At 33.1% G+C, this 12850-nt stretch overlaps 1 protein-coding gene across 1 annotated transcript in view; it reads right to left on the reverse strand.

Moving 5' to 3' along the window:
- LOC119606480 (putative uncharacterized protein DDB_G0282133) overlaps nt 1-12850 on the reverse strand; it is a 197242-nt gene that overhangs the window by 65449 nt on the left and 118943 nt on the right. The window contains exons 10-11 of the mRNA XM_037960010.1: nt 6568-6626; nt 6405-6504 (exon numbers count right to left, since the gene is read on the reverse strand). Coding sequence (XP_037815938.1) covers nt 6405-6504; nt 6568-6626 — 159 coding nt within the window. The remainder of the gene's footprint in view (nt 1-6404; nt 6505-6567; nt 6627-12850) is intronic.

Below are 12850 nucleotides of genomic sequence, written 5' to 3' on the forward strand. Positions count from 1 at the left end.
ATATTCGGATGAATTATCACAGGTCCAGTGCCACCACCTTCTGTCCAGGTGTTTAACACCAGAGTTGACTTTTCGGAAGAGGACAGTTTAAATAGTACTTTACTCCGTTATTTGGAACTAGAAGAAGCGACAAAAAGAAAAATTATGTCCCTGCTTGATCGGATGTGTGGAGAAAATTGCAAGGCCACTATTCGTAGAGGACCCTGAGGGGCGATATATTGTCACACTTCCTTTTAAATCTGAGTTCCCAGAAAATCTGTCGTTAAGTTCTTCAAGATAAACTGCTAGGGAGCAATTTTTGAGGACAGAAGCTTCCCTGTTGAGAAAACCAAAAATAAAGAATATGTATTATGATGTAGTTAGAGAATATTTAGTTTTGGTTCGCATGAGACCAATATTAGAGATCTCCTCATATATTTCCGCTTGTTATTTGCCGCACCATCCTGTGATCAAACTGGATCGGAAAACTACTAAATTGAGAGACGGAGGAAATAAAGCAGTATGAATTACAGACTGTGACCTTTGGCGTCAATTGTGCGCCTTATCTGGCCATCCGTAGTTTGTTACAGTTGGCAGATGATTGTAAGAGTCAATATCCACTTGCCTCGAAAAATTTATATCAGAGACTGAAAATAACTCGGCCACATAACCAAAGTGATTGAATTGTTATTTATTTTTGATTTTTAAAATAAATCACTCAGAATAACAGTTATAAAATGATTTTTACTTAAATGGTTTAGTATAACCTTTACTACTTTTGTTTTGTTACTTATGGTTTTAGCTGAGAAATTGTTTTTTGTATTCCTTTTTTCTCTTGCTTATATGAGAGTGGGGAGTAAATTGTTGTTGTTTGCTATGATTTCTGAAGATACTTAGTTTGTGTGTATGTGTGTCCTAACCGTGTATTTACATTTGCGATTTATTGTTTTGCTTTTAAAATAAAAATCATACGCAGAACTTTTCAAAATGTTTACAAAATAGAAATCAATTGTAGCGAGTTATTTTGCTTTTCTTTTCGGTTTCTCTCAACCACTTATAAAAAAAATCGAACATAAAGGTTTCTCTCAGTGATAAACTGCAAAAACACAATTTTAAATGGTGATCACAGCAATTAACCTTAGAAAAACAAAGTGGACCCGTTATTTTCAGTCTCTAATATATATACGTTGACGACGTACTTACGGGGATCAACATAAAGTTATCATCAGCTGAGTGTAATCTTCGAAAATGGATTACGAATAATAAGACAATTTTAGCTGGTTTTCCCCCAGAACATTTGGTAGATGAAAAATTTGTAGTTTTTGTCGAAGCGAGTAGTTCGAACTCGCTGGACTCCAATGGAATGCTCATTTGGACGCATTCTACGTGGATTCTATAGCATGGCGTTCATAATACACTAAGAGAAAAGTATTATCCACAATAAATTGGTTAGGTCCTGCTATAGTAGTGGCAAAAATGATAATGAAGAGAATTTGGGAGGATCAGATAAATTGGGATGAGAATCTTAAAGTTTCAACGCTGGCGAGTGGAAGAAATTTGTGACTTCATATCACGAAGTCAATAGTATCCAAATTACTCGATGGGTTCATTATGAACAAGAATCCTCAGTGGAACTCCATGTTTTTTCTGATGCCATAGGCATATGCGGGGGTGATATTCGGTTGAAAAAACCTAGACGAAAAATTTATTCACATTTGCTCACTTGTAAGACCAAAGTGGCCCCGATTAAATCGGTTACTTTACCTCGTCTTGAACTTTGTGGTGCTGTATTAGCGGCAGATCTTTTGAAGTCTGTGCTATGTGAAATTGACATTCCACTACATCAGGTTTATTGTTGGACTGATTCCACCTTCGTCCTTTCTTAGTTGAAAAAATACCGCTGTACCTGGGCAACTTTTGTTGCAAATAGAGTTTGTAAAATACAGAAAATTGTTGGCAAACATAACTGGCATCACGTCAGATCTGCGGACAATCCAGCGGATTTGGTGGAATGATCCACATTGGCTTAGGGAGAAAAAGTCTACTTGGAATTTGAAAAACCTACCTATGCTTGATACTGATCTCGAAGCTCGAAATGTAAAATCTTTTCTTTTTTTACAAATTACGAGAATGTGCTAGATAGGTTTTCGTCACTTGAAATAAGACATGTGAAACTACGTTTGTGACTCAAAAGGTAAAATTTGCGGAAGAATACAAGAGTCTATTAGAAAAAAGACCAATTTCTTCTAAAAGTAGCCTATTGCCCTTAACTCCAATGCTTGACAATGAAGATGTCATGAGACTTAACGGTCGATTGGCTAGATCGCCTTTATTGGCTTACACGGAAAGGCATCCTAATTTATTGCCATATTCATGTCGTTATATACCCCATTTACACATACACGAAATCTCCTTACAAATCTAGACCGTTTACACTTACTATTTTTGGCATTTAGAAAGATTTCATTTTTGCTAATATTTCATGAAATTGTGTTTAATATGAAAAATAAGAAGGAGAAATGGGATATTTATTAAAATTTTATTTATAATAAAAAAATTGATATTTAAATATGTATAACATTACCTTCTATTTTAAAGAAACTTTTCATTCATGTTTTTCAATTTATTAAAACTTTGTTTACATTTTATTTATTTTTTTCTTTTGTTTTTTTCTTTTTCTTGTGCCGCGTCGTATTTTTTAGTATTATTTACGAAAAAACAGAGTTGCTTTACTAAAAACAACTAGATTTTGAGTAGATTTCAACGAAATCTAGTTACGAAGTAGATTTTGTTTTGTATGGGAAATCTAGTTAAAATCAACTAGATTTGGCTCGAAATCTCATAAGTACTAGATTTCGTGTATGTGTTAATGGGGTATTACTCTCCTGTTAGCGAAATCAACCTATGCTACGGATAATACGAATCGAATATTGGATTCCTCGTGCGAAGCCCTTGTTTGGACTGTTGTAAATCGGTATAAGCGATGTATCATAGATCGTAGAAACATTTCTATTGGAATGTAGGGCTAGGATGTGTTCGAAGTTCGGTATCAACGGCCTTTCTTGGCGTTTTATTCCTACTGGAGCATCTCATATGGGTGGTTCATGGGAAGCGGGAGTCCGAAATTTTAAACTTCACTTCCGTAAAGAAGCCCATTCCGCAAATACACATTTGAGGAACTTTCAACCGTTATCGCTAGAATTGAGGCATGTCTCGAAATTTCTGTTCTATGAGTGCCGATCCTAATGACATAGCGGCTCTTATGCCAGGCCATTTCCTAATAGGGTCTCCAATATTAGCTCCACCTGAACCTTCGATTTACGAATCTCCGCTAAGTCTTCTAAATCGGAAAAGTAAAGGCCAGTACTTCTGTCGTCGATGGAAAGAAGAATAGGACTTCTCAAACGTTATAAGTGGAAGTATCCGGAACGCGATATAATAACGGGAGATTTAGTAGTTATCCGAAAGTAACACCCACTTCTTGGAAAATGGGAAGAGTAGTCCGGACTTATCCAGGAAGTGACAAACACGTACGCGGTTATGAAGCGACCAATTACCAAACTTACCGTTGTTTCATGTCTTGTCATTTTCACCAACAGCAACCGTTTTGTTGCTTGGCTCAAAGAAGAGCATTCGAGTACGGCAGCTTTAGTTTTTTTTAGTCGCAAATCCCGTGACCACTGTTGGTGCAGACAAAATATACCGAGTGAATATTTGCTCACAATATGACACGACGCAACAAATAAAGTTTACTGTTAAGGAAATACAAATGCAGGGCATTAAAACACCGTTAACCGGGCTCGGTTAAGGTCCATTTTGAGGGACTGCAATTGGCAGACCCTAGTTTTAATGTGTCCGATAAAGTCATTGGTCCCAAAATAGCTCCACAAGTTTTAAAAGGCAAAATTCATTAGATCCCGGGACTCCCAGTGGCTCAACACACCATTTTTGGTTGGGTCATTTCTGGCCAAGCCTCTCTTTAAGAGGACCAGTAAATGTCTGATTTAAAACAATTCTACAATGAGAGAAGTACGTAGCTCCTTTTCATGAAAAAAAATTGTTCACTGAGTATATTATTTTTCAATGTTCAGAAACTCAGTTTCCTGGACGTAATTCCTAAAAATTTTCCAATCAGTGTTTGTCAAGAATTTTATTTCCGGAATAACATCACTTCCAAGATACTTGGATCTAACTTCGACGAATGCTTAACAGTGGCAAAGAAAGTGCTCCAGAGTTTCACTGTCCTCTCCACATGCTCTACATTCGTCTGAATACGTACGCTCAATTTCGCGATCAGGTACGTCCGATGAATGTGCACAACCTTCCAATGTGTCCAGTATACGTTGATGACGTGTCCTATAACCGCTTTTGGCCAGTTCGCCTATAGGAAAGAGCCGTTCGGCTGTAAGCCCCGCCTCATATCTTAAATATGTTTCAATGGGTGGAAAATCTAGCATTTGATTATTTGATACTTGTTAGGATTTAGTACACTCCCTTTTTTACACCCTTGGATAAACATATTTTTTCTAAATTCTAACGAGTAAATCCGGTAACGGTTTCGACTTAAAGACTGTTAAATGCATACAATATAAATAAAATGTTAAAATTCCCCAATATAAAACATTTAAAAAAATCTAAAAAAATAGATGTGATGGACGGAACAAAAAATATTTATATATTTTGCACGGACTTAGTTTGATATTTTGGTCATACAGGGTTTTATTAAAATTAGTTTAACTTTTCACCTATTGGTCCTAGCAAAAATTACCCAAAGGAGTTCAGATAGCAATTTCTCCATTGATTCCAATTTTTTTTTAATTTTTAATTTTTTTAAATAGTTTTGTTTTAAATTTTTTTTCAAAAAACTCCGTTTTGGGCTCAGATGAAAGCTTATACAATTTCCTTTAAGGGCCTTAAAGTCCCACAATGGGATGCGAGTGGGATATCTAAAAAAATATTTTTTAACTCAAGAATACAATTTTTTCAATCCAAATCGATTTTTTAGTTGGGTCACATGACACGAAATTGCAAAATGGGTAAAAAGGAGAAAAACCGAGGATTTTTTGTCTTAAATACTCTCCCTCGGGGCATGTTTCCATGATAATAGATCCCATCTTGGTGTATTGCACGTAGTGGCTGTGGTTTAAACCCAAAATCGATAGAAGGGACACTTGGTTAAAAGATTGATGCACGGTGAAATATACATTTTCGGTATAAATTTCTGTTACCGCTCCTAGTTTCTAGGAACGCACTATGGTTCAGACGACCACTTTTTTTTGCCAAAACTAAAAATGTGGGCAAAAAATACTTTTATGGTATACTAGATATATTTTGCTTAAAATTTAAGTTAAATAGTTAAGAAATTAAACTTCGTTAAAAATATGGAATAATTATTTTAAACTTCTAGATTTGAAATTAAAACTGTTTTAAAGAGTTATCAATTAACAACAATTTAAAACAAGTAAGAAAATATAAGTAGTCAGGCGTGGCCGACCATATGATACCCTACACCAGTTATGAATATTAAATGTGATTTATTTTTTTGTAATAAAGTATTTTATCTTCAATACAACATTGTTTCCGATACATTTAAGCAATTTATGGACGAAAAACTAATTTTCTGAAAAATGGTTTATATGGGGGTTTGGGCCAAATATGGACCGATCTCGAAAAAATTTTGTGTATAGATTTATATAATATTTATTTGCGCTGGATTTCATCGCGATATTAGTGTGTATATGTGAATTTTGGACATTCAAGTGATTTTCTGAAGGGGACTTTGTATGGGAGCTAGGGTCAAATGAGGCGCGATTTTTATGAAATTTGGCAATGTCATCAAAGCTCGTATAAAACTTATTTGTGCTGCTTTCCATCGAGATATTTAACATAAATATGAGCTTAAAGGCCCTTTTCGGGGTTTTCTGTTGTATAGGGGCTAGGTAAAATAATGGACCGATTTTAACCATTTTCAATAGGTCCTTGGGCCAAAAAAGTGCGTGTACCAAATTTCATCGAAAAATATTGAAAATTGCGACCTGCACCTTGCGCATAAGGTTTACATGGACAGCCAGCCAGACGGACGGACAGACGGACGGACAGACGGACATAGCTTAATCGACTCAGAAAATGATTCTAAGCCGATTGGTATACTTTAAGGTGTATAGGTATAGAACGAATATTTTTATGTGTTACAAACATCAGCACAAATCCAATATACCCTCCCCACTAAAGTGGTGTAGGGTATAATTAGTCTCATTGCAATGCGATTTCAGTTTTGACTGAAATCGGATTATGAATTGTTCAATAAGAAAACAACTCCTGTTTAAGTTTTTTACAATTATCTTGAATATTAAAAATTGCACCAATTGTAAGGGTAATTAAAGCTAGAAGCGTGTTCGACATTTTGGAAATGCCCATATACTTACCCAAGTCGTCATCACCTGTTGAATTTTGTATAAACTGGTTTTGCTGAGTCTGCACAGATCCGATTTGGTTTGGATGCTGTTGAAGTGTTTGATGACAGAGCTAATGAAATATATATGAATTTATAAGTATAAGACTACCATAAAATGTTCAAGTGATATTTACCATTTGATCTATTTTACCAAAGAGTTTTTGTTTTTGTTGTTGTTGAGATGTCAAAATACCTATAAAATATTGAAATATTGTTGCTTAAAAAAGATTTTTTTTAAATTAAAAAAAAAGAAAGCTGTTACTAATTGTTAAACATTTTTAGAAAAATTTTTGAAATTTGAATTGAAATACATTATGAACAGACATAATATCACAAAACTTATAACATATCTATTTCACCTACTTTCATTCACCTTAAATATAGAAGCGCTTGGGAAATTTTTGAATCTTGCATAAAGCATAGGATGCTTTATGCACTGGCCACTGAACCACTGTAGGACCGGATGGTATTTCCTAGGCATTTTTACAGATGAAGAGGGAATTAGTTTCCGCTCACCTTTCTAAGATATTTACTACATACTTGAAATTCGCATATATACATTTATTCCCACATTCGGAAAATCTAGCTATGCTATCGACCGATATGCATCACGTCATTCATAGTTAAAAGCAGTATAACAGTCAAACATCTCAAATATAAGCAGCATGCTTACATAAAGGGAAAATCGGTGGAAACCGCATTGACCCAATACCCTATATAACTGAATTATTCAAACTATACGACGTGTACACTTGTACTCTTATCCAAACATTTGGCCAGTCTCATGTTGACCGGGCACTCCGTAACTGGATTATCTAACATACTGAGGAACATAACTATCAGTAAAAGGGCATTTCGCGGTGTCCCCTTTACTCTGGGTAATCACGATTAGGGTCAATAACTGAGAATGAACTTAGACTTGTCTGCTATACAGGCAGCAAACTTCGGCTATCTCAGTATCGTTTTGTGGGGTTCAGACGAACAAGATTCCGACATTTTTTTCTCCCCATATAAGATCCTGTTGGTCTAATACGCAGTCATGTTGAATTTTTACGAAGACAAAAATTTAAATAAAAAGTCTATTTATGAATATTTTTAACAAAATTTTACAGTTATATAGACTTTCTCATTGAGAACGCAAAACTGAAAAAATAGTTATCACACAATTTCCAAAAAAGTTTTTAAAAATCCCAAAAATTAAATTTTTTAGTTTTTTGGATATACTATCCATACCAGGGCCGCGGTTATCGAAACCATTTGCGAAATAATTAAGAACATATTGGGTCATCTAAAATGGGTTACTACGACTTTGCGATTTCCCCCAAAATGTTCAGATGAATATGAAAGTCCTTTTTGCAACATTTTAGGAATCTAGTTCTATTAGTTTCTTAGATAAAATATGTTGTTGATTTAATTTATATGGGAGGTGCCGCTCCCCCCACTGGTAGTCCGCCAATTTATTACCCAAAATATTTGCATGGATGCTAAAGTTCTTCGTGCAAAATTTGAAGTTTTTAACTCTAATAGTTTCCAAGATAAACGAATTTGTGTATTTAATTAATATGGGAGGTGCCATGCCCCCTGCTGCTAGTCCGCCCACTTTTTATCTTAACTAATCATATTAAGTCTTATGTGGCTCCGACCAAATTTGAGGGCTCTAACTGTTACATTTTCCGAGATATACTGATTTAATATTTTCTTAATATGGAAAGTGTCACACCCACTATAGTCAATCCGCCCATTTTGTCCAAAAATATTCTTATGGATGTCAAAGTTGTCCGTGCAAAATTTGAGGACTCTAATTGTACCAGTTTCCAAGATATATGACTTTTAATATTTATTTAATAAGTAGGCGTGGTACCTCGCCTACTTGAAATTTTAAAATGAAAAGTAACCTATTGTTTCTTCCAGATATACAGGAAGGTACTGTTAAAATTTGAAGAAAATCGGTCCAGCCATTTAGCCGTCTATAGACTTCAAACAAATAAACCCACAAACAAATAAACACATATATATATATATATATATATATATATATATATATATATATGGTATATATATATATATATTAATGGTCCTAAGATATAAGTAGTTAAAGTGCGTGACGTGATGTGACAGAAATAGAAGTTGCTTTTTTCTTTTTTGACAAAAATGTAAAAATCTGCGAGTTTCACCTGGCTATTTGGTTAAACCCTTTTCTATTGTAATTTGGAATATTTATTGATTGTTTTTCAGCTTTTAGAAACAAAAAATTGTTTTCAGATTTTTTTTGTTCAAGTAGTTATGTGTGACGTGACATGACGTGATGTGACAAAAATTTCCAACGATGAAATTTGCAATATTATTGAAAATTAATTAGGTTAGATTAGGTTTATTTTGGTAGGACATTGTTGAAAGTTTTTGAAATCGGACAAATATTGCGACTATTTAATAACATTTTAGTTGAAAATAGCTCCCGTATAAGAATAATATAAGAATTAACATTAATTAACATAAAACTTTTAAAAATGCTTACATATATCACCATAAATTTCAACACAAATAATTTTGACATACACAAAAATCGTTCAACCTAATTTTTTTAAAAATTGGTCCACATTTGATATACCCATAACTAAAGTTTCGCCATCCTGATAATAGAAACACACAAAAAACGTTCAAATGTATAACTCCCACATTACTGACCCTTCTGAAGATAATACAATAATCGGTCATAACTCCCACATAAAGCCGATATCCGAAAATCAATTTTTTCCATACATTACTTAACCCTTAATAGCCTGGTGGTACCGCCAGGAACCAACCAATAAAAATTAAGTTTTTTGTTATTTATATATTTGTCAACTTCATGTTATGACTTTTAAAATGTTTTTAATTGCAAGCGGCACTAATTTCTTTGATCGGTATTGGAATAAAGTTTCATTTGGCTTGTCCAGGTTCAAAAGAATGCAATTACCTCAAAAAAATTTCTTTTGTGATATTGTGTACTTTTGACAAAAAGTTTCAGTTATAAATCGACAAAATCTTAAACAGAAAAAATATTTTACGGATCGTTGCCTAATATTATTGTAATAATAGGTATTTGAAGTGATTTTACTTCTTTAGTTAGTGGGATTTTTTGAAATTTCTGGTTGGTTCACCCAGACTTCAAATTTTTTCATACATCAGATTATATAAATCGATATTTTTTTGATATTTTTTGATTGATTTATTTTAAAATGAAGCATAGCATTTCTGCCAGTAGTCTGTTATTGCTTGATGAAATCTTGTGTTAAAATTCGAGTGGGAAAAGATCGACCAAACAATTTTGGGGTTGAAATTGCTTCGAAACGTCGGCGTACAATCTCTGTTTATTGCCAACTAGCTATATTCACCTAGATCACATAATACTCTTACCAAAATTTATACTATAAGGCATAACGCGATCAAAAAATCCAAATTATTCATCCCTAACGAAAGTTCGATGTCGAAAATGTCGCATAAAATCATATTTTTCATCAGAAAAGGGCTGTTTTATATATTTTATTTATATCCCAATATAATTATCTTCATTAACAATGAAATTGCTCATTATTGCCTTTAAAGTACGTTTTACAATATTTATAATTTGGAAGTCCGGGTGCCTGGTGGTTCCTCTAGGAACCAACCAGGTATTTTTCACATAACACAGGTAAATACTACATATGAACAAAGTTGTAGAACAAAAGTTGCTTAGAAATGTAAGTTTTATAACATTAATTTTTTTCCGCTCAAACAAAAAAATCAGGCTATTAAGGGTTAAAAAGATCATTTGTTGAATTTCTGTGCTTTTTCTTCCACTTACCAACTAAAAAATAATAACTATCACCTAATTGAATAAATTGCATAAATATCACATCTTTTTAAATAACAATATTTCACAATTCGAAGGTTGCACTTGAGAACATTTATGTAATGTGACAGACTTTGAAATTCTATAAAAAATAACCCCGCTTAGAATTAATTTTTTTCTTTTAAATTGAATTGAATGCCAACTAAAAAGTTATTGGGATAAATCCTGTTTCAACGTGACGAACGTGACATTTAAAAGTCTATGAACGAAAACCGAAAATTTGCCTTTTAAGGATCTTTATCTTTTTATATTTGTATGTTTTAAGATAACTATTATTCCAACAAATATTTTCCGATAAAAGTCCATTTAAATATTAGTCTTTAAAATAATAAAAACTATTAAAAGAAAATGCTACTAAAGGTGAAACAAGTTAGAGTGCTATATTCGGCTCTGCCGAATCTTAAATACCCTCCACCAGCAAGCTACTTTTCATTGAGACCCATTTAACTATCTAATTTTTAGATAACTTGGCGAAATTTTTGTTTCCTTATTGAGGGTACTAACATTTATGCATATGTCAAACTAATTTTAATTAGGTCGAGAAAAATGTATATTAATAGGCCAGTTTGAAAACATTTTAATATAATGATATATCTGTACACAGAACATACTCATTTTGAATTTTATCCGGATATAATCATTTAATTACGAATTAAGTGATATTAAGTGATTTTCAGAAGTATAACTTATATGGGAGCTAAGACAACCTATGGACCGATCCGGAAGAAAAAAATCCGTAGAATGATTTATATATACAAAATAAACATTTATGTCGAATTTTATCCCGATAACTTTGATTATCAAGTTCATTTGAGTAACTTTCGGAAATGGACCTTATATGGGAGTTGTGACCAATTATCAACCGATAAAGAAAAAATTTAGTATAATGATTACTACAATAGATTTATTAATTAATGAAATATTTGCGTTTAGGTGATTTTCGGAAGTGGACTTTTTATGTATAGGAGCTATGACCTTACACAAAACATATTTGTGTCGAATTTTATCAAGATACCTTTATTTGATAATGAAGTATGTGCGTTTAAGTGATTTTTTTGAAGTGGACCTTATATAGGAGCTACTACAATATATGGATCAATCCGGAAAAAATTTGGTAGAATGATTTATATGCTCACAAAACATATTCAAATCGTACTTCATCCCGATAGCCTTATTATTCAAAGAAATATATGCGTTTAATTGATTTTCGTATGTGGACCCTCTATGGGAGCCTATCCGGAAAAAATTTCGTAGAGTGATTCATATAAAGACAATGCATATTTGTGTCGAATTTTCTCAAGATAACTTTATTTAACAATGAAATATGTGCGATTAAGTAATTTTCGGAAGTGGGATTTATATGGGAGCTATCACCAATAATGGACCGATCCGGGGAAAAAGTGGTAGAATGATTTATATGTACACATTACATATTCAAGTCGAATTTTATCCTTATAGCTTTAGAATTTAATGAAATATATTCGTTTAATTGATTTTCGGAAGTGGACCTTATATGGGAGCTATGACCTATTATGAGCCTATCCGGAAAAAATTTCGTAGAGTGATTCATATAAAGACAAAACATATTTGTGTCGAATTTTATGAAGATAGCTTTATTTGACAATGAAATATGTGCTTTTAAGTGATTTTCGGAAGTGGGCATTATATGGGAGCTATGACCAATAATGAACCGATCCGTAAAAAATTTGGTGGAATGATTTTAATGTACACAAAACATATTTTTGTCGAATTTTATGCCGATAACTTTAGAATTCAATGAAATATATGCGTTTAAGTGATTTTCGGAAGTGGACCTTATATGGGAGCTATGACCAATTATGGGCCTATTCGGAAAAAATTTAGTAGAGTAATTCATATTTAGACAAAATCTATTTATGTCGAATTTTATCACGATAGCTTTATTTGACAATGAAATATGTGTTTTTAAGTGATTTTCGGAAGTGGGCCTTATATGGGAGCTATGACCAATAATGGACCGATCCGTAAAAAAAATTGTAAAATGATTTGTATGTATACAAAACATATTTGTGTCGAATTTTATCCCAATAGCTTTATAATTCATTGAAATATATGCGTTTAAGTGATTTTCGGAAGTGGACTTTATATGGGAGCTATGACCAATTATTGGCCTATCCGGAAAAAATTTCGTAGAGTGATTCATATTTAGACTAAACATATTTGTGTCGAATTTTATCAAGATAGCTTTGTTTGACAATGATATATGAGCTTTTAAATGATTTCCGGAAGTGGGCCTTATATGGGAGCTATGACCAATAATGGACCGATCCGTAAAAAATTTGGTATGTATACAAAACACATTTAACTCGACTTTTATCACAATAGCTTTACTCATCAAAGAAATATGTGCGTTTAGGTGATTTTCGGAAGTGGACCTTATATGAGAGCTATGACCAATTGTGGACCGACTGAGATCTGCGTTGATAGTATGACTTCTATTCATATTGTATTTGCATGTACAAAATTTTGTGTTGATACCGATATATTTGAGGGAGTTATTAACGATA

The sequence above is a fragment of the Lucilia sericata genome, unplaced genomic scaffold, assembly GCF_015586225.1.
Source record: "Lucilia sericata isolate MDLA Ls3-8-SP2 unplaced genomic scaffold, ASM1558622v1 Contig000590F_arrow, whole genome shotgun sequence".
Taxonomy (NCBI): domain Eukaryota; kingdom Metazoa; phylum Arthropoda; class Insecta; order Diptera; family Calliphoridae; genus Lucilia; species Lucilia sericata.